Source organism: Odocoileus virginianus, chromosome 21, assembly GCF_023699985.2.
Source record: "Odocoileus virginianus isolate 20LAN1187 ecotype Illinois chromosome 21, Ovbor_1.2, whole genome shotgun sequence".
NCBI lineage: Eukaryota > Metazoa > Chordata > Mammalia > Artiodactyla > Cervidae > Odocoileus > Odocoileus virginianus.
In genome coordinates, this window is record NC_069694.1 from 3093816 (window position 1) to 3121043 (window position 27228).

Consider the following 27228-nt stretch of genomic DNA (forward strand, 5'->3'; position numbering starts at 1 on the left):
GTATCTGGCAAATATTATATTCTTAATAAAATAGCCAAACAAACTAAAACTAAAAAGTATCAGTCATTATTGAAATGCCTAGTACCAGTGCTGGGGCAAAGAAAATACAAAAGGAGCCTAGAGTCGTTTTTGTGTCTGGATTTTTATGACTAAAATAGGATCCCCACCCATTCTATTTCCTTCTTCCTAACACACAATATTCTAGTCTCCTGTTACATTTCATAAAGCTTAAGTTGTTCTCCACTGCTTACAATATGAATTCCAATTTTCATGCATAGCCTACAAGGTACTTCATTCATCCTCCATCTCTCTTTCCAGATTCATTTTTCTCTCATGTTTGAAATACATGCTACTCTCAGCTACATGGAAGTTATTTAGAATTCCACATGCATGCCTTTTACTTTCCTGCCTGCAGACCTTTGTACAAATTATTTTCCGAGATTATAGGGTCATTTTCTGGATGCTTCCTGGAAAAATCCAGATTTCCCTGATCTATTTCTGACCCAACTTTAAGCTCTTCTTTACAGGCATACAGGGTGACTGTTGTTTTACATACAAATCCAATCAGGGTATACACTGCTAAAACATTCTTTAGAATATAAAAATTTCATAGGCCATAAATTCCAATGTGCCATTTCTTATTTTTCTGTGATAAACCTATATAATATACAGTTTCAATCTATTAAATGACTTTTTTTTTTTATTAAATGACTTTTACTTAAAACTTTCCCTCAGTCTCATTCTCATGAGAGCAGGCAACTTAAAAGTTATTTTCAGGTTCATTTAATTGTTTTAGTGTTTCCTTGTTGAGTCATTTTAAGTGTAAATTCTGTCACTTCGGAATATCCATCTTCCCCACCTTTGACTTAGGAGGACATTTAAGGTGGGGAGACTCCTGGTATCTACGTCCATAGACACCATGGGGCTATTTTCTCTTCTCTGACACCAACCGCAATGGATAGGCATCTCTGCCTGTGTGTTTTTGTCTAAAGTACATATCCCAATTGGTGTCTCCCAAAGCAGCATCTGTCCATTGCCCTCCAATGGTGCATGCTGAGACGCTAGTTCAGGTCCATGTCAGCTGCTCACGAGGTGTGACTTCTGTCTGATGCTTCTTTCTGTAACCTGGAGGAGACCAGGGCTGTCATCAGGCATTTTCTCCTGCCACCCACACCATCACCTTTATAGTCTGCTCCTATGCCACTGGAAGTCTGTCACTTTTGCTGGGTGACAACCTGTGAGAACTTTCCTACCAAGCTTTCCATCCAAAACCTTGGTTCAGGGTACCTTTCTATTAATCTTGTCATTGTTTGGGGCTTTATGTGGAGGACAAGACACAGGTCCTTTCTATGACCAAGCCATCCCCAAACACAAAGGAGCATCCCCAGTAAAGTCACATGGCTGCTCAATACTCTCAGACCACTTCCCCTTATTAGGATTTGCTGGGTGGTGTCTGTATCCCCACAAGGCTCTGAGTTCACAAAAAGCAAGGACTGTGTCTGTCCTTCTCATGCTGGTATCTGGCACAAAACCACATAATCAGTAAATATTTGTTGAATGGACAAATGAACCTGTCTTTGCCAAAAACACTCTCTGTTTAGTTTTACATATTTTGCTTTTAATGGCAGTAACATTATTTTAATCTTATACAATGAAATGGCATATGCCTTGCAAGAGGTTAGAAACACCTACTTGAAAAGGAAGACAGGACATGATATTGTGCAGTCCAAGCAGAAGTAACCGTTGTAAAGCGTAACAGCAGAGACAGAGCTTTTCTCTAGTGTTAGAAAAGCATGAAGGAGTAAAGCCACTAAGAAAGAAAACATTTCACAGTTGCCCGTTTATGCTCCAATAATATTTTCTGCAAGGCTCTTTTTATTATTTGCAGATTTTTTTTACTACAGTGGATACAAAATTGACTTTTGTTAGATGATAAGTTATAATACTGGGGAGGTGTTAACAACGGCTTTTGTAAACTAACTCAAGACTATAATGCTAAAAATCCTTGTCCCTTGGTATATGTTTGTGAGGAACTTTGCTATTTGAAGCTGTATCTGAGAACAGAACAATCTACTCTTTGCCCTGGTGGCTCAGTAGGGAAAGAATCCACCTGCAGTGGAGGAGACCCAGGTTCAATCCCTCAGAGAAGATGCCCTGAAGCAGGAAAAGGCAACCTGCTCCAGCATTCTTGCCTGGAAAAATCCCTCGGACAGAGCAGCCTGGCAGGCAACAGCCCATGGAATCAGAGAGAGCTGGACAGGACTTAAGAGACTAGAGCACCACCACCACTCTTGCCTTAAAAATGTGAGCCGGGGGGATTCATTTGACCCAGAGGAGCAGGTTGGATTCACAACTCAGGTGCAGAAGTTCAGATAAGGAATCTGGGAACATAGCATTACACATTTGTCTTAACTTTGCAGAGTCCAAGGAAACTTGAGTCTGTCTGTCACCCCATGCTGATAATGGTAATCAGATTTTAGTTGCTAACATAACTCTAACCACTGTTTCTAATGGGTCCTAGTGAAGCCATAAGACCTTTCCTTTGAGTGTTGATTGATTTCTTAACAATAACTGCCCCAGCCCCGCTTCCTTCCATCCCCCTCATGAACAAAGATCTAGGATACAGAGTTCAAATCAGATTCTGCTTCCTCCACCCCTTTACTAGAAACTTAGCACAAGTTTGTACTTCATCACAGACTCCTTTTGAAGTTTAGGCGTACTGAACCGCTCCAAGGCTTGCCTTTCTGCAGCATATCCAATTTAACTTTGATGAGCTTACTGATAACAAGCGCTTAGATGTCACTTTGCTTGTAAAGTACACACTCAATAGCCTGGGGTAAGTAATAAATACTGCTATTTATTATAAATGCTTATGCATGAGCACTGCAGTCCTCTGTGCTAAATCTCATGAACCCAAAGAGCCTACTGCCATTCAACCCTTGAGAGATGAAAAAAAAAGAGCACCGTCTAGGCGATGCCGCAGGAACTGGCGACTCACGTAAGCAAAGGCTTCCTGCCTGGCGCAACTCACAGGGACCTCTAGCGGCTCATCCCTGGCGAGCGGGGGCGCGCGCATGCGCAGGACTCGCGGGACGCGCCGCGGTCTCCGGCGCGCCGGGGTTTACTTCCGGGTCGTGCGGCGCCGCGCTCCACGCGCCGGCCGGGGTCGCTCCGGGTTGCTGGGTGCTGGTTGTTCTAGCTGCTCCCGCGTCGGAGGAGCCAGTGGGTCAACAGGTGAGCCCACGCGGAAGGACCAAGAAGGGGAGTCGGGCGGGGACCTGCCTGGTCGTTGCCTCCACCGGTGGGCTGTGTGCGGAGACGGGGACGCCGGGCGGACGGGGTTCCCGGGAGTCTCGAGGCGAGGCCCGTCGTGTTCCGCAGCGCTGTCTCCCGCTAACTTAGCAGGTTGGCCTCTTCGGAACTGAGCCTCGGCGAGGGGCGCTCCCTGGGGGCCCTCTCCTGACACTTGTTACGATTGCGCGATAGTCATCCTCATTTGCATTCACTGTGGGCCCTGCAGCCGGGCAGGTGAGGTTGGGTTTGCAGCCTTCGCCTTCCCGGGCAGGGACCACAGTCCTCGCTGCTGCTTCAGCCCCTCGTCACCAGATCCCCGCTTCCCAGAGGGCCTCCTTCCAGGCCGGGCTTCAGAGGTTCTTTGAGGTCAGGTGTAGTGTGTTGTAGGGGGAAGGCGCATAGCAGGGATTCTGGAAGCTTAGATTCCCGATTCTAGTGTAGATTCTAAAATAGCTGTTAACCCAAGTTGTCCAGAAGTTCCCACCCCGCATTACAGTTCTGAGGTTTGTGTTTGGCAGCTCTTTGTCGAGGGGATGCCCAGCCAAAGTGAATCAGCGCCTAAGAAAGACGAGGACAGGGGTGCTGTGTCATTTTTTGAGTACTGTAGAGTCAGGATGCTAGGGAATGGTCGAGGACCGCATCCGTTTGGATCTCTGAGGATTGGCGAAAACTGGGAAAAGAGATTTTAAAATCTGAACACATGTGGCGAAAACATTCAACTTTTCTCCGGTGATTCATTTGGGACTTTGGGAAGTGAACTCTGGGCACACGGAAGAGTTTGAGAAAACAATGTACTTGGTCTGAAGGGCTTACTTGAACCTCTGTACAATGAAGTCATCGTATATGATGTTCTTTTCCAAATTTATCCTGATTGTGAGAATCACCTGTGATATTTGTGTAAGTGCAGACTCCCTGGATCCCGTTCCAGATCTTTTGCAACACTATGTCCAGGGAAAGGTCCTGGGAATCTTTCTGACAGGGATCCTAAGTGATTCTTCTTATAAGACACTTTTGCAGAGCAGGTGTCTTTCAGTCAGATAGACCCTCCACCTTTATAACTTCAGTAATAAACTTCTGAGTTGCAGTTTTCTATATCTGAAGAATGAGGATGATCAGTTCTTTTAATACAGCAGAGACTATTAAGTGAGTCTAAGCACTTTGATACTAGGATCTTTATCTTAGTCATTTTTATGTCTACAGAGCTTAGTGCTTAGTTTTTAATAGGCCCTCCCTCTTACCTGTGTTGAACTGAGAAAAGAAATAACATGCGCCCAAAACTCTCATGACATTTCCTCCTCACCTTACCGGTTTTTTTCTCTCTTTTTATCAATAGTCATTTTGCTGAATATTCTTATTATAAATAATGATATTTCTTGATGGTGAAAACAGCTTGGAAGTGTTTCTGATTCCTTGATGTAACTTTGAAATAGTTTCTGCTACTAGATTATTAATGAGTTTAAATAGAGGCCAAGTCCATTTCCTGGACTGAAATAATTAAGCCCATTTGTTGGACTTACTGTGTGAATTATTGTTTGTAAATGTTGTTTATCTCTTGTTACTGGGCCATAATTCTAGATCATGTTGATTGTAAGTTTTTGTTATGCCAAATTTCTAAATCATATGGTCCTAAGGACATATTTAGATTCAGTGTATTCATTATTATAAGACCTTCTATTCCTACTAATGTAAAGAATTTGATTTACTACTGTATGTAAAGTTTGTGGGTACAGAATTCAGGACTGCTAAAGCCGTTTGTGAAAGAATTGGTGTAACATCCATTTAAATACAAAACTAAGAGTTAAAATCTGGAAATTATGGTTGTAAAGCACAGGGTAAATGTTATAAATCTTGACAATATAAAAATAACACATCTTACAGAAATCAGGGGGTGGGCAAAAGTAGAAGAAAGCAGTTTTCACATATTTCATGGTAGCAGGTCAAGCCATGTTGTCCAAAATGGAATCATACAGTTTTAAAATGACTCTCTTAATATTTGTATAATATTTTTTTCTTAACCTTATAATATTCTTTTGGGAACTGAAATTGCTTTTTGTGAAGAATTCTTTTGCCTGGACATCTGCAGTTTTTTTAGTTGACTTTTTTTTTTTTTTTTTTGCTCCTGTTCAAGGCAGAAAATTAAGTGCTTTTTGTTAAAAATAGAATGTCTAGTATGATACCATGGTTAGAAATTATTTCTATACATCCCATTTGTATATGTGCATTATATAGATATATGGAATGATGTATACCTAATAGTAATGAGCTTTATTTCAAAGTGGCAGGATCTGGGTCTTTGTTTTTGTTTTTGTTTTTTTTTAATTCTTTGTACCTTTCTGTATTGATTGAAGTTTTTTAAAGTGCAGCTGTTACTTTTATAAGAACATTATTTACCAGAAGAGAGGTTTGATTATTACATCATTCATAGGGAGAGTTCTGGATTTTAGTAAGTAACCCATAAGGTGCTGAGTAATCATTACTGCAATCAATCAATCAATAAATAATAAATGCAGTCAATAAATGAGTGCTGCTTTGTTTGCCTTTAGGTTTGTTTTATGTTGCTTTATATAGTATCCCTGTGGAGACAATGCAGTGTGATGTCTTTACAGTAAATTTGCCTTGATAAAAATTTTGACTTTGTCACTTAACAACTATGTGAACTCAAATTGTGTCAGTCCCTCTACTCATCTGAAACGGGTCATTGTATTTTCCCTAGAAGCTTGTCGTAAGGATTAATATTTGTACTTAACTGACCTAGCCCACTGCCCAGCATCTGAAGTCTGTTCAGTAGAGAGCAGCTATTAGTGCTATTTTAAAAGTACAGATTGTATTTGTATACATGCATGTCTTTCTTAAGTAATATCCTTTTTAAAGTCATCAGTGTCTTATGCGTCTCTTTGACTATCTGCTAATCACTTAAAGTGCTCTAAATGAAATTTCCTCAGGTTTGAACTTCTTGTCCTGGAAGCTGTGCGTCACCATAATGAGGCTTGTAATTCTTGATAACTATGACCTGGCTAGTGAATGGGCAGCCAAATACATCTGTAACCGCATCATTCAGTTCAGACCTGGACAGGACAGATATTTTACACTGGGTTTGCCAACAGGTAATATACCATTTATTCTACACCCTAATTTTTTTTCCTTACCTAACGAAAGTAAGGAAATTAATAGCTTACAATGTTGTTTTGCAGCTCAAATAAGAGCAAGTCCTTTATATGCTGTAAACACTATATAACTTTAAGATTCTCATAAATGTGATTTATTTAAACAGTATTTTCTCCTTCCCCCATACATGTCAGTTCATAAAAGCTACCATCATAATTTTTTTCACTTGCATAATTTCCGTGAAACGTTCTCTGACTCACCAAGTTGGTTTTTTTGTTTGTTGTTTTGTTTTTTGGTCCGTGGCAGTAGTTCTTGGTGAGAATGGCAAAGACGGATTTTTTTTTATTGTGTTCACTGGAAATGGGCCCCTCAGCACCCACAGTTTTGATGTGAGCTGCAGTGGTTGAACAAGACCTCTGTATCAGTTCGCCCTGTGTGAGCCTGGGCCATGCTCAGACCAGCTGCCTTAATCATTCTGTGTTAATTGTGAAGAAGTAGACAGTAATTTGAGTGTGGGGACAGAAAGACTTCGGAGTCATACACACCAGCAATGCTGAACATTTTTTGTGTGTATTTAAATATACAGCCCTTTTGCTCTCTTTTGGATAGTGTAACTGCTTAGTAATACGCCTGCCAAGGGTTGATTTCTGAAAAACTTCTGTTGACATTTTTCTCTCTTCTCCTTCATTGACCAGTGACAGTGTTAATCACGCCCCATCCTCACCTGTGTGCTTTTGAAATGTGAACATACATTTCTGTAATTGTCAGTAACATGCTGTGTTATAATCATGCTGCACCACGCCCAATTCTGGGGCTTCCCAGGAGGCACGGTGGTAAAGAATCTCTGCCTGCCAACGCAGGAGACACAGAAGACTCGGTTTGATCCCTTGGTGGAGAAGATCCCCTGGAGGAGGAAATGGCAACCCACTCCAGTATTCTTGCCTGGAAAATGCCGTGGACAGAGTGGCCTGGCAGACCACAACCCATGGGGTCGCAGAGTCGGACACAGCTGTGCATGCACACCCATACGAGTGCCGCCAAGCACAGTTCTGGGGATTATCTCTTCCGTATATATTTACTGAAGTGATGCTGACGAGCGTGACCTGCATGCTGTGGGCCTCACCTGCCTCCCAGATTTAATACTCCCACCATTCCCCTATGCTGAATCATGGGAGGCAAGTTAGACTGCTTGTAGTTGAAAGAACAGGCCTGAACTTGCTGGCTTTCCTTTCACTAGTGTTGCAAATGTGCTGTATAATAAAAACTTTATGAGCTCCAGAAGCAGGCAGAGTCTGTTCAATCTCTGACTTCACTACCATGTGTGTGATATTTTTTGACCCAGTTCTTCACCTTCCAAATGGGAAACATAATGTGAGTTTTCCAGACTTGTGAGATTTACATCAGCTGACATACGATGTATACATAACATACACCAGCACAGCCTCTAGCACATCACAGGCATACAGATGGCATCTCTGAACCTCCTCCCCCATCTTTTTTCTATATTTAGTCAAGACTTAGCCCATTCTTTGATTGTGGGAATTTCACCTCTTCTTCAAAGACTCTGTTGAAATGCCATTTTTGATCCTCCTTTCAACAGCCAAGACTGTAGTCTTCCCTTCTTTGATGCATTATGCTTCTCCAGATCTCTTGTAGTTTATAATATTTTTCCTTCTGTTGTGGCCGTTTAGTACTTGTCTATCCATAGCTTGTGAGTTCTTCTGTGGTTGAGAGTCCTAATCTGAAACATAGTAAACACGTACTGAATTAATTATGTTAGTAAATGAGTATTGCAAAGCAAATATATTAAAATGAAGTTTCTTTCACCAGTTCACCCTGTATCATATCTTCCATTGTTTTTTTTTCTATTCAACCACTTTGATTAAAAAGTAGAAAATGAATGTATTTTTGTCATCACTATTGTGACAACTTCTTACATTTTTCTTCATATGCTCTTAAATTATAGAGGGAGTCTTATAACTCTTCTCTTGACATCAAAAGATAGACCCAGAAAATTTTTTATGTTCCTAGAAAGGAAGAAAGAAAAGTATACTTGTCCATCTTTTATCCTGGTCTCATGTTAGTGGGCTGTAGTTCTTTGATAAGGAATTATAAAGTTTGACAACATAAATTTTAAATTATTAATGACAATTTAAAACAATTTGTGGTTTTAACTTTAAGAAAACTTACTAGTCTTCTGTTCTCTGAACCTGTCTGTGTGATACTTAGCCACTTCTATTATCCTATCATCTTAAATGAGAGGCAGTTTTTTTTTTACTACTCCAGATTTCTTCTGTATTTACTGTTGTTGGTTTTTTTTTTTTGGTTGGATGTTTTGTTTTGCCAGATGCTGTTCAGTTCTGCCATACTTCTCCCTGCTTTTTGAATAGAAACTTTATGTGTCTGTGTTTTATTTTGGTTTGTGATGGTAGGTGGATTAAAAATCAATATTCTGACCAGGATTGTGTGGGCCAGGTTGTTTGTTGTAAGAATGATGTTAAGAATGCAGTCAATTTAGTCTTTGAATTTGTAGTTTAAAAAAAGCAATTTTGAAAAACATCCACAGGTGCTGAATTCACTTATCTTTGTTGTGTCATTTCATGAAGCTCTTGTCAATCAGATCTTAGTTTTGTAAAAACATATGAAAGAACTACATTTATAAAACAGTAACATTAAGAGCTCGATGAAGTATCCAAAGCCAAGATCCCATTTCCTAGAAGCCATTTTACTTTATACGTTTTAGCTGATGTATGTTGACAGTAACACAAAATGAGAAGCAGGAACTCCAGTTAAAAAAAGACAGGGTTCCTCACTCAGTCCTTGCCACTTTCTATATTGAAAGTAGAGGCAGTATTGAAACTCAGCTCTGGTTTCCCCTTCGATTTCATGAAATGGTCACCACTTCCCTATTTACATATCGTTTGTGCTACAGATCCCTCCCTAAGTAAAGACTTTTTCTCTATCAGTGGGATGTTTATTTCTATTTTCATTCAAATGTGTGCTCTCTAGAAGTTTCTTGTCTTGGAATATACACCATTAATTCCAGATATCCAACAATATAAGAATTTTCCAAGCTGTAATTTAAGCTGACAGATTCTCAGCTTTATTCAGCAAATTCTGATTTCCTAAAATTTTAGGGTATCCTGTAAAGAGACTAATTCAACATATGTTCATTAATTGAATATGTCTTTAAGTTAATAATCGTTTGCCTAATAAGATGTATAAAATACCATTAAGTAAGATGAGAATAAAGTTAATATATACTTTTTTAAAAATTAGACTGTTAGAAAATGGAATCTTTATCTGTTTTAGGGAGTACACCTTTAGGATGTTATAAAAAACTTATAGAATATCACAAGAATGGAGACCTTTCTTTTAAATATGTGAAGACCTTTAACATGGATGAATATGTAGGTAAGCTATATTGTTTGCATGTATTATTTGGACATGTTGTATTATAAGTTGAATATACTTTGAGAATATCAACATATTATTTACATTTGTTTTGAATGAATATATTTCTAGAGTACGATGTCCCACCTTGTGGCGGGTTGGAAGGTCATTTAAGCGTTTCTATATTTATGTAATGACAGCATGACTCAGTGGAAGGACCACGGGACCGGAAGTTAGAAGGTCTGCGCTCACCTTCCGCTGTGCTACTTGCAGTCCTGGCTCCATCAGCTTGGAGCCAGTTCTTTGATATTCCTCATTCTTTTTCTTTTTTCCTCGCAGCAAAGTTAAAATCAGTGTGGGGAGAAATTGATTACTATGTATCTAAAGTAACTAGTAAAATTTTTTCAGTATAAGGCTGTTTATATTTGTAGCCTTGAAGCTTTTATAGTTTATTGATGGTTAACTTGCTTGTGCTTCCTTGACGGCTCAGCGGGTAAAGAGTCTGCCTCCAGTGCAGGAGACAGGAGACGCTGGTTCGATCCCTGGGTCGGGAAGACCCCCTGGAGAAGGAAATAGCAACCCACTCCAGTACTCTTGCCTGGAGAATCCCATAGAGAAGGAGCCTGGCAGGCTACAGTCCATGGGGCCACAAAAAGTCGGACACGACTGAGCAACCCAGCACAACTTGTTGAACTGGAAACAGATGAACTCTGTTAACATTTACAATTTATAGGTGTATATTTTTAATGGTAGCATGATTGCCAAAGAACCGTCGTAGTTAAGTATACCTTGCATGCAAATAGAAATAACAGAAGAGGACAAAGATTTCAGTTGTGTAGCCACTTAATTTGGAGAAGGAAATTGCAAGTCACTCCAGTATTCTTGCCTGGAGAATCCCGTGGACAGAGGAGCCTAATGGGCTGCAGTCCATAGGGTCGCATAGAGTCGAACATGACTGAAGCGACTTAGCATGCATAGCATGTATTGGAGAAGGAAATGGCCACCCACTCCAGTATTCTTGCCTGGAGAATCCCAGGGATGGGGGAGCCTCCTGGGCTGCCATCTGTGGGGTCACACAGAGTCAGACACGACTGCAGCGACTTCACAGCAGCAGCCACTTAATTTATATTGAATTTAAGACATAAATCAGTCTTACTGGTTAAATTTTATATTTGAGAAGTGGAATATAGTGATTAAATGCACATGAACTAGACTTCTGTGTTCCAGCCCCTCCATTAGCTCCCTGACCCTGGGAAAGTGACTTAACTTTTCAGTGTTTCTGTTCATCTATAAAGTGAGATTGATACTAGTATTTCCACAGATGTCATACAGCATTGATTGAGTTAGTACATACATTTACAGTGGTTAAAATACTGCCTGACATAATACAGCATTTATTCCATATAAAAATGCTTTTAAATTGAATATAGCATAGAAAGATTATATATTTTAAATTGCATTTGTGGCTTAATCGGAAAAGTCAACTTTAGATTTAATTCTGAAAATAGTTATGTTTTTATTCATTAACTTTGTGTTTAGGACTTCCCAGAAATCATCCTGAAAGCTACCACTCTTATATGTGGAATAACTTTTTTAAGCATATTGATATAGATCCTAATAATGCTCATATCCTTGATGGGAATGCTACAGATTTGCAAGCAGAATGTGATGCATTTGAAAAGAAAATAAAAGAAGCTGGAGGAATTGATCTTTTTGTTGGAGGTACGTAAAACATTTTTTCAGTAGTCATTTGTTAGAACTTGGATTAGGTGCTTTAAATTAAAAAAAAAAAGACTTTGTGTAATGTAAAGTACATCTGTGACTGCCTGTTATACAGATTTATTTAGCTATTGATTTCTGTTTTACTTTATATTCATCAAAAAATAATTTTGCAGGGGGGAATTGTTCAAATTGTGGCTTGAGAAATAGCTCCTAATTCCTGCTGGAGTCTTCTAATTACCTCTTTAGAACTGACACTTTACCACATCTTAGAAAAGGAGTGATGTGTTTCTTTTCCTAAATGATACTCTTATTCTTTGACTGTTTCTTTAAAATTCCAACCCAGGTTTCTTACCAGATCACAGCATGAATCTCTAAAAGTCTGCATGTGGTACAGGTGGATTTTCACATTTTTGTACCGACCATTAAATTGCTTCATTTCACCAAGAAATGTATCAAGAATGTCAGATTTTGTTTATCGTCAGCCTTTAGCTGGTATGAACTGAGCTTTATGATTGCCTTAAGAAGATCTCAATAAATGTTTAATTAAGTTCCACTTAAAATTTCTATGTACACGTGTGCCCACACACCCACGTATACACACGTGTGTGTGTATTGTGTCTTCCTGATCTACCATTGAAGAGAGGTGAAAGAGTCTCTACCTTTGTAATGACAGTTTGATTTTCTGTCATCACAGTGAAGCATCCGAATTCAGTTTACAGCATCATGGAAACTGAAACCAAAATTGTTTTTTTGCCAGATTCTTTAGTATTCACCTAGACATACTCAAAGCTCTAAATTAACACTGGATATCTAGAGGTAGACATATCTGTTAGATCTTATGATTTATTAGAAGATGCTCAAAATTCTATGAATTAGACCTGTATTGAGGTTAACTTATGGTTAAGGTGGTCGTGTATTTTAGGGGTGTTTGGTTGCCTTTGAGGAAAATTGGGTTTTATAGTTAGACAAAAACTAGCATCCAGTTTTGGCCACCTACTATCTGTAAGATCTTGGGAGATTTATTGACTTCAGTAAATTAGTTCAGTATTAAAATAGGATTAATATTAACCATTTCAAAATTGATGAGAATTAACCATCTTATAATGTGTAAAATGCCTTATGAAGTGCTTGGTATATAGTTGGCATTCCATTAAGTGTTACTTTACTCTTTGTCTCTGAGGTATAGTTTGTAAAGTAATTTTTTCTTAATGTATTGAATGTCCTGCTGTCTTACTGATTTACCTCTAAGGATATCTGGCAAGAATGAAGTTTTTCTCTTTGAGGAAATTGTTATCTACCCAGCAGAACGATTATCAATTACTGCCTTAAATATAGGGAATGGTTTTTATTTGAGCAAGAATTCAAGTTAGAATCTTGCTTTTCAAAATAGGAAATATCTATGTTTTAAATAAAACTTACTAATACTACTTCAGTATTCCTGGAAAATATTTGCATTCCAGTTTTGTCCATGTGGATAATTATCATTTGAACCTACCAATACCATAGCAAGGCAGTAGACTTTTGAAATGTTTGCGTGCACTGCTGATGTATTCTTTAGATTTTATAAACTCTATACCAAAATAAGGTAAAATTACTATAAAATAATATGCCTAACTTGTGCATCTTAATTATGTCAAGAAGCATTTTCACTCATTCACCATTGTAAGAGAAGAGAACGGCTCCCCACTCCAGGATTCTGGCCTGGAGAATTCCATGGACTGTGTAGTCCATGGGGTCACAAAGAGTCGGACACGAGTGAGCGACTTTTCACTCATACCATTATACAGAAAGATACAAGTTATTAAAACTTCAGTATTAAAAAATGACTACATGGATAACATAAATAGTATCTTTTTACTTTAATTGAGGGCTTATTTTTTCCTGTTAATCTATTGATCTTACATAAGGCTTCTTGTGACAAATCCTTTGGGATCTTATTGCCAGGAAATAGAATTTACTGGGGGAAAAACTTGATAAGAACTCTATAACTCCATTTTTTCCCTTTGCCTACTTTCCAGAAAATATTTTAGCTTAATGTAATGTTTAACATTTAGTCTTGCTTTTCAGATACTTCTACTAGAACTTTCTTTTTCCCTCATAGCTTTAAGCCACTTCTTGTTTCTTTTTAGCTAAATTTTTTGGTGCATTTCCTCAAATAACCCACCTTAGTTCTCCCTTTGAAACTAATGGCTCCTAATCATAATTATTTATGTTTATTAATTACTATTGCTACTAAAAATCACTTAATATTTTGTTTTTTAACCAATTTTTGTCTTAAACTTACTCTAGTTCTCCCCTTGCAAACAAAAAAAAGAAAAAAGCAAATCTAAGATTTCCTTTCCTTTTCCATTAACACCTTCACTGTAGTCATGGGCCAATCCAGGGTCTGACAGTTCATATTTATCATCCAAGGGACATATAATATTATGTAGAGAATGAAGGGTTGGCTTATTACATGTTCTTTGGGCTTCTCCCTGTTTGGAATACCCTATTATTGGATGCGTCTCATGAAAGAATCTCATTTGATTCTTTGCCTTTGTTGATCTAGGTTGTTATCATTGGATTTTCAAGATGAGGCTTGGTATCTGGGTCTTACCACTCACCCTTCTTTTGTTCCAGGGTTTGGTTAATAAAAACACTCAGAACTGAGCCAAATGGGATCAAAATGTCAGCCCTATTGAAGGTAAAGTTGAATTAGAGGTGGCAGGCTGGGCTTGAGGCTAGAATGGGGTTGCCTGCTTCTCCCCTCTGAATGAGAGATAGTAAAACCAGACAAGAGCTCCAGAGTAACCCACCATTGCTCACTCCTAGGAAATGGAGCAGAGTTCCCATCCTTGTACAGATAGGAGAAAGGAGGAAATACACTCAGAAATTCTTCCTCTGATGAGAGTGTGTTGGGAGAAAGAATAATGTGTATCATGCAATTTCTGATCCAACAATAAAATATACAAACATGGAAATCTATAGAGTCTAAATGCATTATTAACTTTAAAATGATCTTAAGATAATTTGTGCTTTAAAGGAAAAAATAGAAGATGATGGGAAGATTTTAACCCTCTACTTTGGTTACATGATTAGATTCTTTGATTTGCAAGTAACTGTAATCTACTAATGGGACCAAAAGTGAATTTATTGGAATGATTCTGGAGTAATTCACATAATTGATATTAGAGTTGAAAAAACACGTCTTTAGAAGAACAAGAACCACGAGCCTCAGATCACCGAAGCAGGGACTCACCTGAGCCTCTCCTGCAGTGCTGTCATCAGATGCCTCAGCTCTAGATGACTTCTTTCTTTTTGTATCCCTTGGTCAAATTTCAGATTTCTAGAGTGAAATTCTGATTGTTTCAGCTTAGCACAAGTACTTATCTCTAGACCACAACAGTTGTGCCTAAAAGAGATGAGATAGAGGGTGTTATCATTGATTTGGCCCTGTTGTGAGGGGATCAGAGCAGGGATGCAGGAGGGAATAACTGTGCTGAACGTACCAAAGAACACCAGCCTCCTTTCATTTATCCGTCTGTTATCACTGAGGGCCTCCTATGTGTCATGTGTTCTCAATATCAGGATACAGTAGTGAAGGAAGTCTTTGCTTTCATGAAGTTTACCTTCTAGCCCACAGAACTACAGACACAGGGAAGACACACAACTGGGACTCGGGTTTTAGGGATGTTTCATAAGGGTGTTGGTATCTTAGTATAGACTTACAGACTGAATAAGGATTAAGCATGGTTTTTAGAGTTGATGCTTATTTTAAACAAAATTTGATAAAGCTTTGTAAAAAAAAATTCAGAACATTTAAAAAATACATTTTTATATCCAGAAGTTCAATTTTTGATAATTACTCATGGTCAGTAAGGGAATGTATTGACCCCTCTCCATCATGAGCCTTTGTGGTTAATTTGCTCTACACTTCTGTATGACTCAAATCACCAGTGAAACCACTAGAATTGATCTTTGAGGACTTCCTATTTTTTCTGGAACTCTTTTGTTTTCCTGTTTCTATCCTTTCCTCTATAGAGAAAAATAAATAAAAGTGTCTGGGCAGATATATACGGAAGAGGAAAGGCAGAACAGTTTTACATATCTAGAGAGAGATACATATCTATGGTTTAAAATTCTCAAGCACATACATACGTAATAGTGGAAACAGAGTATGCATATTAACCACATATAGGTCTGGGCTTTCTGTACTAGATTAAAAGTTAATCCTATATTATTAAAGATTTCCTTAGACTAAGGGCTTCACAGCTGGTCCTCGTGGTAAAGCACCTTCCTGCCAATGCAGGAGACAAAAGAGACCCGGGTTCGATCCCTGGGTCAGGAAGATTCCCTGGAGGAAGAAATGGCAACCCACTCCAGTATCCTTGCCTGGAGAGTCCCATGGACAGAGGAGCCTGGCGGGCTACAGTCTATGGGTTTGCAAACAGTCGCACGACTGAAGCAAGTTAGCACATACTGTGCTTTTTGGTAGTTCATATCTTGGGCTTCCCTGGTAGTTCAGTAGTAAAAAACTTGCCTGCCAAGGCAGGAGATGTAGGTTCCACCCCTGGACTGGGAAGATCCCCTGGGAAGGAATTGGCAACCCTCTCCAGGATTCTTGCCTGGGAAATCCCACAGACAGAAGACCCTGGCTTGTTGCAGTCCACGGGGTTGCAAAGGGCTGGACATGAGTTAGTGACTAAGTTGATACCTGCTTCCTGAGGTTTTCATTTCTTTGTTCCTTCAAAGCCAGGTTACTCTTTGTCATATTTTACCTTGTAGCCTGGGGAAAAGTTTTCAGAATTATGTATTAAAAATCAATATGATATACCTATATATCATTAAATATGCAGAATATAAGTGTGACAGATATTTTGACCCAGAGAACTTGTGGGTTTATTCTTTTTATTGAAGTTGCCAGAAATCTGACTAGCAGGTAGGGTCCATGTATGTAAAACTTGATTTAGTAATAACCTCACAGAAAGATTCTTGATTTTATAAAATGATTTGCCTCCAGTTTCCTTCTAATAAGAAATGTCATATTCTTGCCTATATTTTAGAGACAGTCCTGACTATTAGAGCTGGTAGTAGATCTCCTTAAAGTTATGTTTTCAAATTGTGGTTGTCACACATTATTAGCTTATGAGATCAGTATGGTCAGTCACATCCAGCATTTCCCTTTTGTAAATGGAATGTAATCAAAAGTAGCTTGAATGACTCCTAGTAAGGGTAAGTATTATTTCATGTGGTTCTTATTTTAACTGTATTTATATGTGTGTTAGATTGCAATGTCAAATGTATTTCTTGCTATAGGTTACAGTCAAAAAAAGTTTGAAGAAAACTGTTGCCTTAGATAATAACTTGTCCAGTGTAGACATTTTTATAAGGGAGGAAACTGTACTACAGAGAGGTCCTGTAGTTAATTGCCCCATCTAGACTAAGAACCAAGCAAGTTAAAGTGTGACTATAAAGACTACTAGGTTAGGAATCAGAAGGTTTAGGCTGAGTTTTGTCTTAGTTATTTACTAAATTATTACCTTGAACAAGTCATATATTATCCTTGGGCATCAAATTTTCCTTTGATTTTAAATAGATATGCCTAATCTGACTGTATTACAAGACTGTTAAATATGTCTGATGTTGAGATGATGCATGTGAAAATGCTTTATAAAGTATTATTCTGATATAAAGTGATACTTAATTTGGCTGCTGTTACAATCACGCTAGCTCAATGCTAAGCATATGGAAAGCATTGAAATACTTGTTGAATCAAATATAGGAACAAATATCTTACTGCAGCATTAGAAATTCAGCTATCAGATAAAACAAGGTGAGTGTGTTTATGACTGTTTCTTTGGTCTTAAAATCATGTTTAACTTTGAGAAAACGTATTTACTTTATGTGAGAAACCTCATTTACTTATGTGTATATGTGTGTATGTATGTATTTCTTTTGAAAGGAATTGGTCCAGATGGTCATATTGCTTTCAATGAGCCAGGATCCAGTTTAGTATCAAGGACAAGACTAAAGACTCTAGCAATGGACACCATTTTGGCAAATGCTAAATATTTTGACGGAGATTTATCAAAAGTGCCAACTATGGCTCTAACAGTTGGTGTGGGGACAGTGATGGATGCTAGAGAAGTAAGAATTAAATGTTCTTTGATGTTTTTCCTTTGATGTCTGTAGATTTTGGAGAAATTATGGTATCAAATAAGTGATGTTTTGATTTAATCATATCTGCAATATAAATTGTTGTCTAGCTTTCAGTAATTTCTGTCAGGCTCATTGCCATGTTTAGAGTTCAAGTAAATTAAGTCTTTGGAGCTGGAAATTAAAAATTAGGCACCACCTCTTTTGAGGTACTGCTTCACTTGCCTCTTCCTGTTTCCCAGTTTGCAGTCCTAACATCACACTTATATATAGTTTTGGGAAAGGACTTGTTACAGCAAAGGTGCAATTCTAATTAACATTAAACTGCTTTTGGAGGCTGAAGGTAATTTAGTGTCATGTGCTTCTTGACTGTAGAAGCATAGCTTAGTTGGTTTCCAGTAGATAAAGAACCCCTCTAAGACTTGATCTGTTCTAAATTTGGTATGTTTAAGAAGGTAAGAGTTCTGAACAGTAGACTCTTAGATTTTTTTAGTTTTTAATTCATCTTTTATTTCCTGCCTTGAGAATAACAGACCAAATTAGAATCAGCTCATGATTATAAGTAGTTAAATTACATGGAAACTCCCAAACTCCATCCGTTTCTGGCAACAGAATCGGATAGGTTCAGGGGAAAGAGTATAGACAATGTATGGTGAATAAGTAACTGATCTTGATATAAATATATCTAGGCTTGAATACATAAACAGAACTGTCATTCAGAATGTAGGAGTTTTACATGTGAAAATCATAATTGGTTTATGAAAAAGACCTTTTTCATGGTAAATAAATTGAAAATAATTCAGAGCAATCTTAGTTCTAAAATACAAAACCCAAAGTTAATGGAAAAAGATTCTTATATTTAGCAAGATTTAAGTTATAATGCAATTCTTACACTAGTTCTACATTTGATTTTTTTTCTTTTGTTCAGGTTTTCCAGCAAAATTACATGATGCCATTCACTTTATAGTATTTATTCCCAGCATGATTATAGAGAAAATCACGGCAAAGCTACTAGGGCTTCATCCTTTTCCTAAGGGCTTTGATGCTTTGTCATGCGTCATTCTTTGTTTTTAAACTGAAGTACAGCTGAGGTCCAGTATGGTACTAGTTTCCAGTGTGCAGCAAAGTGATTCATATTTCAGATCATTTCCATACGGAGTGAGTCCTTGTACTTACCTGTTTTACATTGTGTGTATCTTTTAATTTCATATTTTAATTTATCCCCCTTTCCCTTTGGTAGCCATAAGTTTGTTTTCTGTTTCTGTTTTATATAGATTCACTTGTATTATTTTTTAGGTGCCACATATGAGTGATACTATATATTTGTCTTTCTCTGTATGACTTACTTTACTTAGTATGATATTCTCTAGGTTCATCCATGTTAACTGCAAATGGCACCATTTTTTTTTTTTTTTTTTGTAGCTGAGTAATATTTGTGTGTGTGTCTGTGTGTACACTCAAGCCACGTCTTCTTAAACCAACGCTTTGCTGACACACACCTGGGTTGTTCCTGTTGTCTTGGCTATTGTAAATAATGTTGCTAGATTTTTCATAACATTCTTTTGAAAGAAGTATCACATGATTATACTTAATGATTTGCTTGTCTTCAATTTTAATGGGCTTAATGTGTACAGATTTTCATCTGCTAGTAGTTTTAACTCTGATGGGAGTTATTCTTCAATGTCATTTCCAATAACTGCAAGGACACATAAAATGTGGATCCATGTGTGGGGCAGATGCCTCTGTTGAGTGGAAAGTAGATCTGACTGGGAGATGAAGTCTTCACATTTTGGGCAGCTCAGATAATGAGGACCTTCCGTACACGTGTTAGAAGTGACACCTGTCAGTTATTACAGATTTCTTAGGAATTAAGAACTATCTACTAGATTGTGAACCACACAGGTCACTGCCTGCAGTTTTCACTCCTTTCTCGCCTTGAGGCCTTACACTGATGTTAATTGGGAGATGTTACACTTTTTCTAGTCCTTGCTTAGCTAAAATAGCACCATTCACTTTTCAGCTTTCAGAGCTCCCTCTTCTGACCATAATCCTGATAATCAAAATTACTGTCTTTTATTCTGTTTTACTGTGCTGTTCTTTTTCTTTATAGCACTTTTTGCAGTTTGTAATTGTTTTTTGTGTTTAGTTGTTTAATATCTTTTCCTAATTTATAATCGCCAAGTATTATTGCGTTATGTATATCTAACACAGTACACTGCCTGTCACATACAGATATTCAGTTATTATTAGAAATAGTTTAAATGAGTTATTTTTGCCTATAATTCATTTTAGACAGGTTGGTTCCATCCACAGCTTGGCTGTCTCTCTAAACTATCTGATCTGATTTTTACTAACTTTTGGCTGTTTGGCAAAAGCCAAATTTACCCACAAAGCATTAAAATTTGTTTTTACTGAGAGCTGTTTAAAGATAATGCATGTATCTTTAAAGCAATTTCCAAAGAAAAGACACAAAATTGTTTTTAACTGTTGTAGCATCTTTAAAATTGTTATATATAATAATTTTTTATTTTTGTGATGACCATTAAAACTTAAAAATCCACTTTTGATTTTGTTGACTTACTGAATATGAGACGTCACCAATGATTTCTTAACTGTTAAAACCACCATCCTTTTACATGTCTTATCCTACTGGGCCTCTTTTTCATCACCTATTCCTGTTTCTTCTGTCATAAAATTGCTATGATTCTTCCTTTCTGACCATTCTTTCCCAGTCAGTCCTCCATCTGCCTCGGGTCCTCATCCTAGCACTGTATATTCATTCTGCATACTTTTGGGCAGTCTTCTCAGTGACCTCTTTGTGTGCATGTTTTTGTTTGTTTAATTAACATATCAATAGCAGTCTCACTTTATAATTCTGTTCTCAGGAGATTTGGTACTATTCCAAACAGATCAACTGTGCTCAATACAGTGATAACGACCAATCTTCAGCCAGTTCTTTTTCTGAAGCTGCAGAATTCATATTTTCAAGTGGCTCCTTAAATTGTTCAAAATTCATCTTTCTACCAAAATTGTCTTTGCCTCCCTTGGTGAATAGCAACACTCTCCATGAAAATTATCTGAGCTTGAAACTCTCAGCTTCTTCACATCTTATCAGTCACCACATTTCACCATTTAACTTAGAGGTAAATGAAGGGACCAGCTCTCATCAGAACTGCCTTACTTCTGGTTTATATCAGTTTTTATTCTTGAGGATTATTGCAAACCCATCCTAAACTTCATGCCTATCTCCTTTCTTTACCTATCCCATTCTCTATATTACAGCCTAATTTTTTTAAAAGAACATAATTTAGTTATTACTTGTGTGTGTAATAAGTCTCTGATTCCCTGCTACTTCACCACAGATGGTATCAAGCCCCTTTGTTTGGCATGAAAAGGCTCATATATCAAATTTCAGTCAATTTTTAGCCACTTCCATTCATTACCCTATGGTCCAGCCTTACCAGATTTCTAGCTTTTTATTGACCACCCTATAATTGTCTGAAATGCCCCCTTTTCTACTTATCCTCAAAGACTTGGTTTCAGACAGGAGCTACTCTTAAATCTTGTTCACATTTATTCTCTTATTCCTTGAAAATAGTGGAACAGATAGAGCAGACATGATCACATTAGCAACATCAAATTAATTATGAGAACAGTGCTTTTCAATTCCTGATTCTCCAGATATGTCTTCATAATTTTCAATTAAAGGTTATATGTCTTATTGTAGTTGTTAAGGATGTGGTTGCTGGAATCAGACCTCTTGTTTATATAGTAGCCTTACCAAGACCTTCAGCAAGGTACCGAATATCTGTGCCTCAGTTTATCTATAAAACAGGAAAATAAGAATAGTATTTATCTCATGCTGTTGTTTTGAGGAGTTAAATGAGATGATTCATAGAAAGTGCTAAGTTCAGTGTTTAACTTTGAAATCACCAAATCATCTTAAAACTCCTGAAATAAACATTTCAATAAATATCTATCATGCAGTTACCACTACATATTCCCATTTAATGTAGTGTGTGTTAAGTTGCTTTAAAGAGACTTTTCAAATGATAGTATAAGGATTTATGCCAGATTGCATAGTAATCACTTAAGGGACCCTGATTCTTGGGTTCTAATTCCAAAGATTCTGAATAGAAGACAGAGCAAAGAACTTGAATATTTTATTACTGTTTTTTTTTTTAACTCCTGTGTCTTTAATTTCCAATAAGGAAAACTAATTAATAAAGCCACTAATCAAGTGTTGTGCTTACCTTATTATGTCAAGCATTGTTAATGTTTAAAAGAATGCTTTTAATTACAGGCGCTTTTAATTAAAAAATGCCTTTAATTATAGGCAATTAATTCTTCACTGAACTGAGATTTCTGTACTTAAGAACAAGAAGTATCAATAAAAAACAGCAGAAATTCATACACATTTTAAATGCATTTTTGGGCTTTGATATTTTTTAAGATTTTATTAATCTTTAATTTCCTCCACGTTTTAGAAGGTCTGGTGATAAAATACAAAATACAGAATTTTTACGTTGTTATAGATATTTTAGAATTACAACCACCTTAACATTCATTTTTTAGTTAATGATTGTAATGAGAAAAAATGTTTAACGATTTATTTCATAAACTTTTAACTTGTAAAATAGGATTGAGTTACTGCTAACACTGGTAAAGAAATTATTCTTTCAGACATCTATACACTTACTCATTTTTGCACATGTTCTTTGAATTATCTCATAGGCTATTAGGGATTTGGGACCAAGAGCTTGGATTTTCTGTACCTAAGGATAGGTCTCAATTATGTAACACATATGAGTCTTAAGAGAAAAAAAGGATAGTTCCTATATTTAAGTAGATTCTGAATCCTTCCTTAAACCTAGTTTTGTTCCAAAATAGCTTTATATAGCACCTATTCAGTGAACAGTCTCCAGACTCTATAGATTACTTTTAAAGTGTCTGTTGTTTCAGAGTCCTTTGCTTTTCCAAAGTGGTATCTACTACTTAACTAGAGCCTGGTTATGTGATTTGTGCAACTCTGCTTTTACAAAGTAGCCTTTGTTTCTTTTCCTTTATTCCCCCAGGTCCCTTCTGCACACCCACTGTCATAAGTGTTAAATACCAGAGGCATTATGGTGCATTTAGTAACGCTCCATTACAAGATGCTGTTTTACTTTGTCTCCTGTGTGCTTGCCTGTTACCTTAAAGAGCAGGAATAAATATCTTGGACTATCAAGAAATATGGAGCTATTTCTTTTTATTTCAAGCCTCAGAAAAATATTGGTGCTCAATTCTTTGTTTTAAAAAACAGCTTCTTAGTCATTTGAACGTGTTTTAAGAATTGTTCATGATTTTTCAGGTAATGATCCTCATTACAGGCGCACACAAGGCATTTGCTCTCTACAAAGCAATAGAAGAAGGAGTCAATCACATGTGGACTGTTTCAGCTTTCCAGCAGCATCCCCGAACTATTTTTGTATGTGATGAAGATGCTACTTTAGAATTAAGAGTTAAAACTGTGAAATACTTTAAAGGTGAGCACTGAAGTTTCAAAAGTAGATTGGGTGAATGTTCCATTGTAGATAACAATTAAAACTTAATGTGATTGAATATGATGTAATTAGTCATATATATAGTTCAGTAATTCATAAAGTATGTAGTAAGTGTACTGGTGATATTATGTGAATGAAAATACATTTTTAATCTTTTTACTCTAATAACTAGGTGTTTAATATATATTAGAAAAAATACATACTGAACCAACCAAACTTGTATTTCATGGATATCATTGCTTTGACAAGGTTAAAGAGGTTACTGTATTTTATTAGCTCTAAGACACTGCCTTTTTCACATTTATCTAATTTGAAATTGGGCTGTTTAAAGTAGATTTCATATAGTTTATCTGGGAGCAAGTTTTCCTTAGAGGTACATAAAATAATAGCATGTCTTATACTTTTTCAGCATCTCATATTCATGAAATATAGCAATAACTTGAAAATTCAATTTAAAGGAAATCACAAACTCATGGTTCATGGGAGAGTGTGAATGTCAAAAAATCTTGACTGTAATACAAATGAAGTTTGGCAAGCAGGGAAAATAGTCTCATTTTTAACATGAAATTTTGATCATATATATATAGAGTTTAGTATTAGCACTTAACCTGTTGTGAGAATTTTCTTGTTTTACTAAATATTCTTCAAAACTATTAATGGCTATATGATAGATGTCATAGTTTACTTAAATGTTTCCCTATTGTTAAACACTTAGATTACTTTCAGTTATTTATATTTTTATCAGTTAAATTACCAGCTTTTTACCAAGTCACAAATATACCAAACTAAACTGAAAATTGTAATTAGTAATTTGACAGATAAAAAACAGAGAATAGCTCAGTTATGGGTTATGAATAAGATAGAGCTCTTGATGGCGTCTTACCCATATATTTCCATGTAGTCCAGGTTTCATCACAACTATTAGATTCCTTGACAAAGTTAACAGAAGCAGTCTTCAGCATCCACATACTTTAATGCCAGTTCAGAGATTAACATTGCCATTTTCTAACACGAGTAATTTCCAGATAAACTCCCTATACTTGTCTGATTTTGTCAGTCTGATTTTTATTAGAAAATAGTAATAGCCAATACTTATATTACCAGGCGCTATTTTAAACATAATATACTTACTGACTTACTTAATTCTCAAAATTCTATGACATGGCTACTCTTATAATCCCATTTATAGGTGAATTAACAGGCTTAGTAGAGATGTTACGTCACTTACAAATTAACAAATTATGAAGCTGAACATATTTCTGAAGAGATATCAGCCTCTGTCAGGATGCCTCCTTCAATATGGAGAAAAATGGATTTGAGATATTGTTCTGGGCTACATATATAGACCTCATTTTATAGTAAAGGATTTTGATACAAGGTAGAATGTTTGACTTCATAAATTTATACATGTTATTAATATAATTTTGTATACTTGTTATGTTCTCATTATTATATTGCTAGATATACTGGAGGAAATGAATCCCATAGTTATCTTTAATTCTTCAAATACCATTCATACCACTATTCTTTCTTCTGCCATCCCTTTAAAAGTGTCAACAGGAATCGTGAAGGGTTCTAATTATTAGCTCCTAAAGAAATCTTAAGTTAACTACATGTAAAACAATACACATCATTAGCAAATGGAAGTTTACTTCAGTATGTATCTTTTGAAAGATATAAGTAGATCACAGAAAAACATTTTAATTATTTTATTCCAGTTTTTTTTTAATAAAACCTATGTTTTACATCCTTGAAGTAATATATTTTCAAGATATTATCATCATGGTGAACATTTTGCTTTGTTTTATCCTTTGCAGGCCCTACTCCAGTAGCTTGATAGACCTTGAATGAGTTCAGATTGAACCAAACCATAAAATCTATATTTAGCTTTTCTTCTTCAGGCAACATGTCAGAAGTCTATGCATTTTTATCATTTTTATTAGAATTTACTTATTTCTATTTATGATTTAAGTAGCAGTTATATATGTTTTATCACATTCTTGTGTAGGAAGTTGCTTTATGTACAAGTCATAGCTAGTGTTTAGTTTAAAAAAAAAACTTTATGAATGAGTTGGATTTGTAATGTTTATCCTGATGTTTTAAATTGTGCATTTTTAAGCTCTGATGTATTCTTACCATGGTCAAAGCTTTAAGCAAATGGTAGATGAATTATATCAAGAAGAATGATCCTCTGAGAGCTCATACTCTAGAAGACCTGCACCTTCTAAACTACACGGCTGTGATTGCCATGGTCTCTGCTGTCTCCTCTCAGGCCTCTCCAATCTCAACCTTGCTGCTGTTTACGTACTGTTTGTAAACTTTCCAGTTAAATGTTGTTTTAAATAAGATTGGTTCTATTTAGAGGTAATTATCTGGTAAATTTTTTTCATAAGCAGATAACTTTTGCAATATAAAAAATTACCCTTTAATGTTCATTTTTGGGAAACGTAAATTATATTTTCCAGTTAATGTCATCAGTCAGGAAACATGAGTTACTGTGCCTTCAAATATATTGTCTCCTGTGGTATTACTCAAAAGAAGTATAGGTTTCCCTGCCTGGAAGTAGTTGGCATTCTTCATAAAAACTGGCTCATTAAGTGATTTGAGAAAATATCAATAAAATGTAGCTCCATAAAGGTAGGGGCTTTAGTTTTGGTTCACTACATTAGTTCAGCATCTCAAAGGATGCTAGTACATTGGAGACACTTGGTAGATTCTAGGAAGTTGGGCAGGTAGAGGGATAAGCACGTGACGCTGATACCATTTCAGTTTAAGAACTAAATTACGTAAATCACTGTGAAATCCAAGGTACATTAAGGAGATTTTTATATAGTACTGGAAGAAAACTTTAATTGAGCTGATGGGACTGAGAGCTGTTGAAGATGCCTAGCGTTTAGTTTTCAAGAAAATGGCATAATCAACAGCACAGGTGCAAGGATGAACTGACACAGTAGCAGGAAGAAGTTCCTCTTAGTAGAATAGAAAACAAAGTATATTGTTTTAAAAGTACAGGCTAAAATGGGACTTGCGTATACTTTAAAAATTTAGTGAAAAGGCAAATGAGGGCTGACATGTCAGTGGCCTTTCAAAAGAATATTGGAGGAGAGGAGTTATCAGCCCTGAGAAAAATATTATGTATTAACATTTTTTGAGCAAATAACATATGCCAGTAAATAAGTAATTTAAAATCTAGCTTCAGAGAGAGTGTGCATGAAACAGTCGAATGGATGAAGTATTTGTTGGTTTGTCCACATTCTCATGGGTTTTATCATAGGCTTTTTATCTTCAAAGCACTGCTAAGCGTGGAAGGGAAGGTTAGATAACTTTATGGAACTGTCACTGTAGAAACATTCAAGTATTAGAGATTACATTATCTAAGACATAGAAACCAAACATCATTATAGGACTTTTATGCGCTATGACAAGTACCTTGCTTTTTATTTTGAACTTTTGAGCAGAGTTTACTTCATTTTATATATAAGGCCAGATAGCTAAATAGCTGTCATATTCCCGAGGTGCAGGCAGAACCAATCAAGGGCCTGTATGCTTAGTTTAGTTCTTGTTATACATAACTCTTTCATTTCTTGGGTTAATTGTGCTCCTCGCTTTGCTGTCTTCAAACTCTTCCCATTACTCACTTTAACCTTCTGACCCTTCTCTCTCCAGCTGCGTGGAACACTTTAACTTCCGTCCCTCCAGTCTTACCTCCAGGATTCTAGATTTATCCTTAGTGATTAAGCATCCGTCTATGTCTAGCCATTCTGCCACTGCTCTAGATACTTTTCAGCCTTAAGGACCTTTGAGTTACAGAATCCTGGTCTCCACTCTCTCCCTTTCTCCTTTTTAACAATGTATGTTCTAAATTCATTTTATTAAAAAAAAAAGCTTCCCAGAAGCCATCTCACTGAACCTTCACAGATTTTTTTTAAAGTAAATGTTTACTGAGCTCCCACCGTGTATCATGATCTTTATAAACCCAAAATTTAGAGCAGAAAATTTAAGGTCCTGAACCTCAGTTTATTTTCTGAGTGCAAAT

At 36.6% G+C, this 27228-nt stretch overlaps 1 protein-coding gene across 4 annotated transcripts in view; it reads left to right on the top strand.

Annotated features, from left to right (window-relative positions):
* Window positions 1–3120: 3120 nt before the first annotated feature.
* GNPDA2 (glucosamine-6-phosphate deaminase 2) overlaps window positions 3121–27228 on the top strand; it is a 39264-nt gene continuing 15156 nt past the window's right edge. For 2 of the 4 annotated variants that reach the window (XM_070451950.1, XM_020869389.2), the window contains exons 1-6: window positions 3150–3234; window positions 6237–6398; window positions 9712–9813; window positions 11332–11514; window positions 17456–17640; window positions 23000–23174. In XM_070451950.1, coding sequence (XP_070308051.1) covers window positions 6275–6398; window positions 9712–9813; window positions 11332–11514; window positions 17456–17640; window positions 23000–23174 — 769 coding nt within the window. In that variant the 5' untranslated portion in view covers window positions 3150–3234; window positions 6237–6274. Of the gene's footprint in view, window positions 3235–6236; window positions 6399–9711; window positions 9814–11331; window positions 11515–17455; window positions 17641–22999; window positions 23175–27228 lie in introns of all 4 variants that reach the window. The other 2 variants (XM_070451951.1, XM_070451953.1) reach the window with 2 other exon arrangements.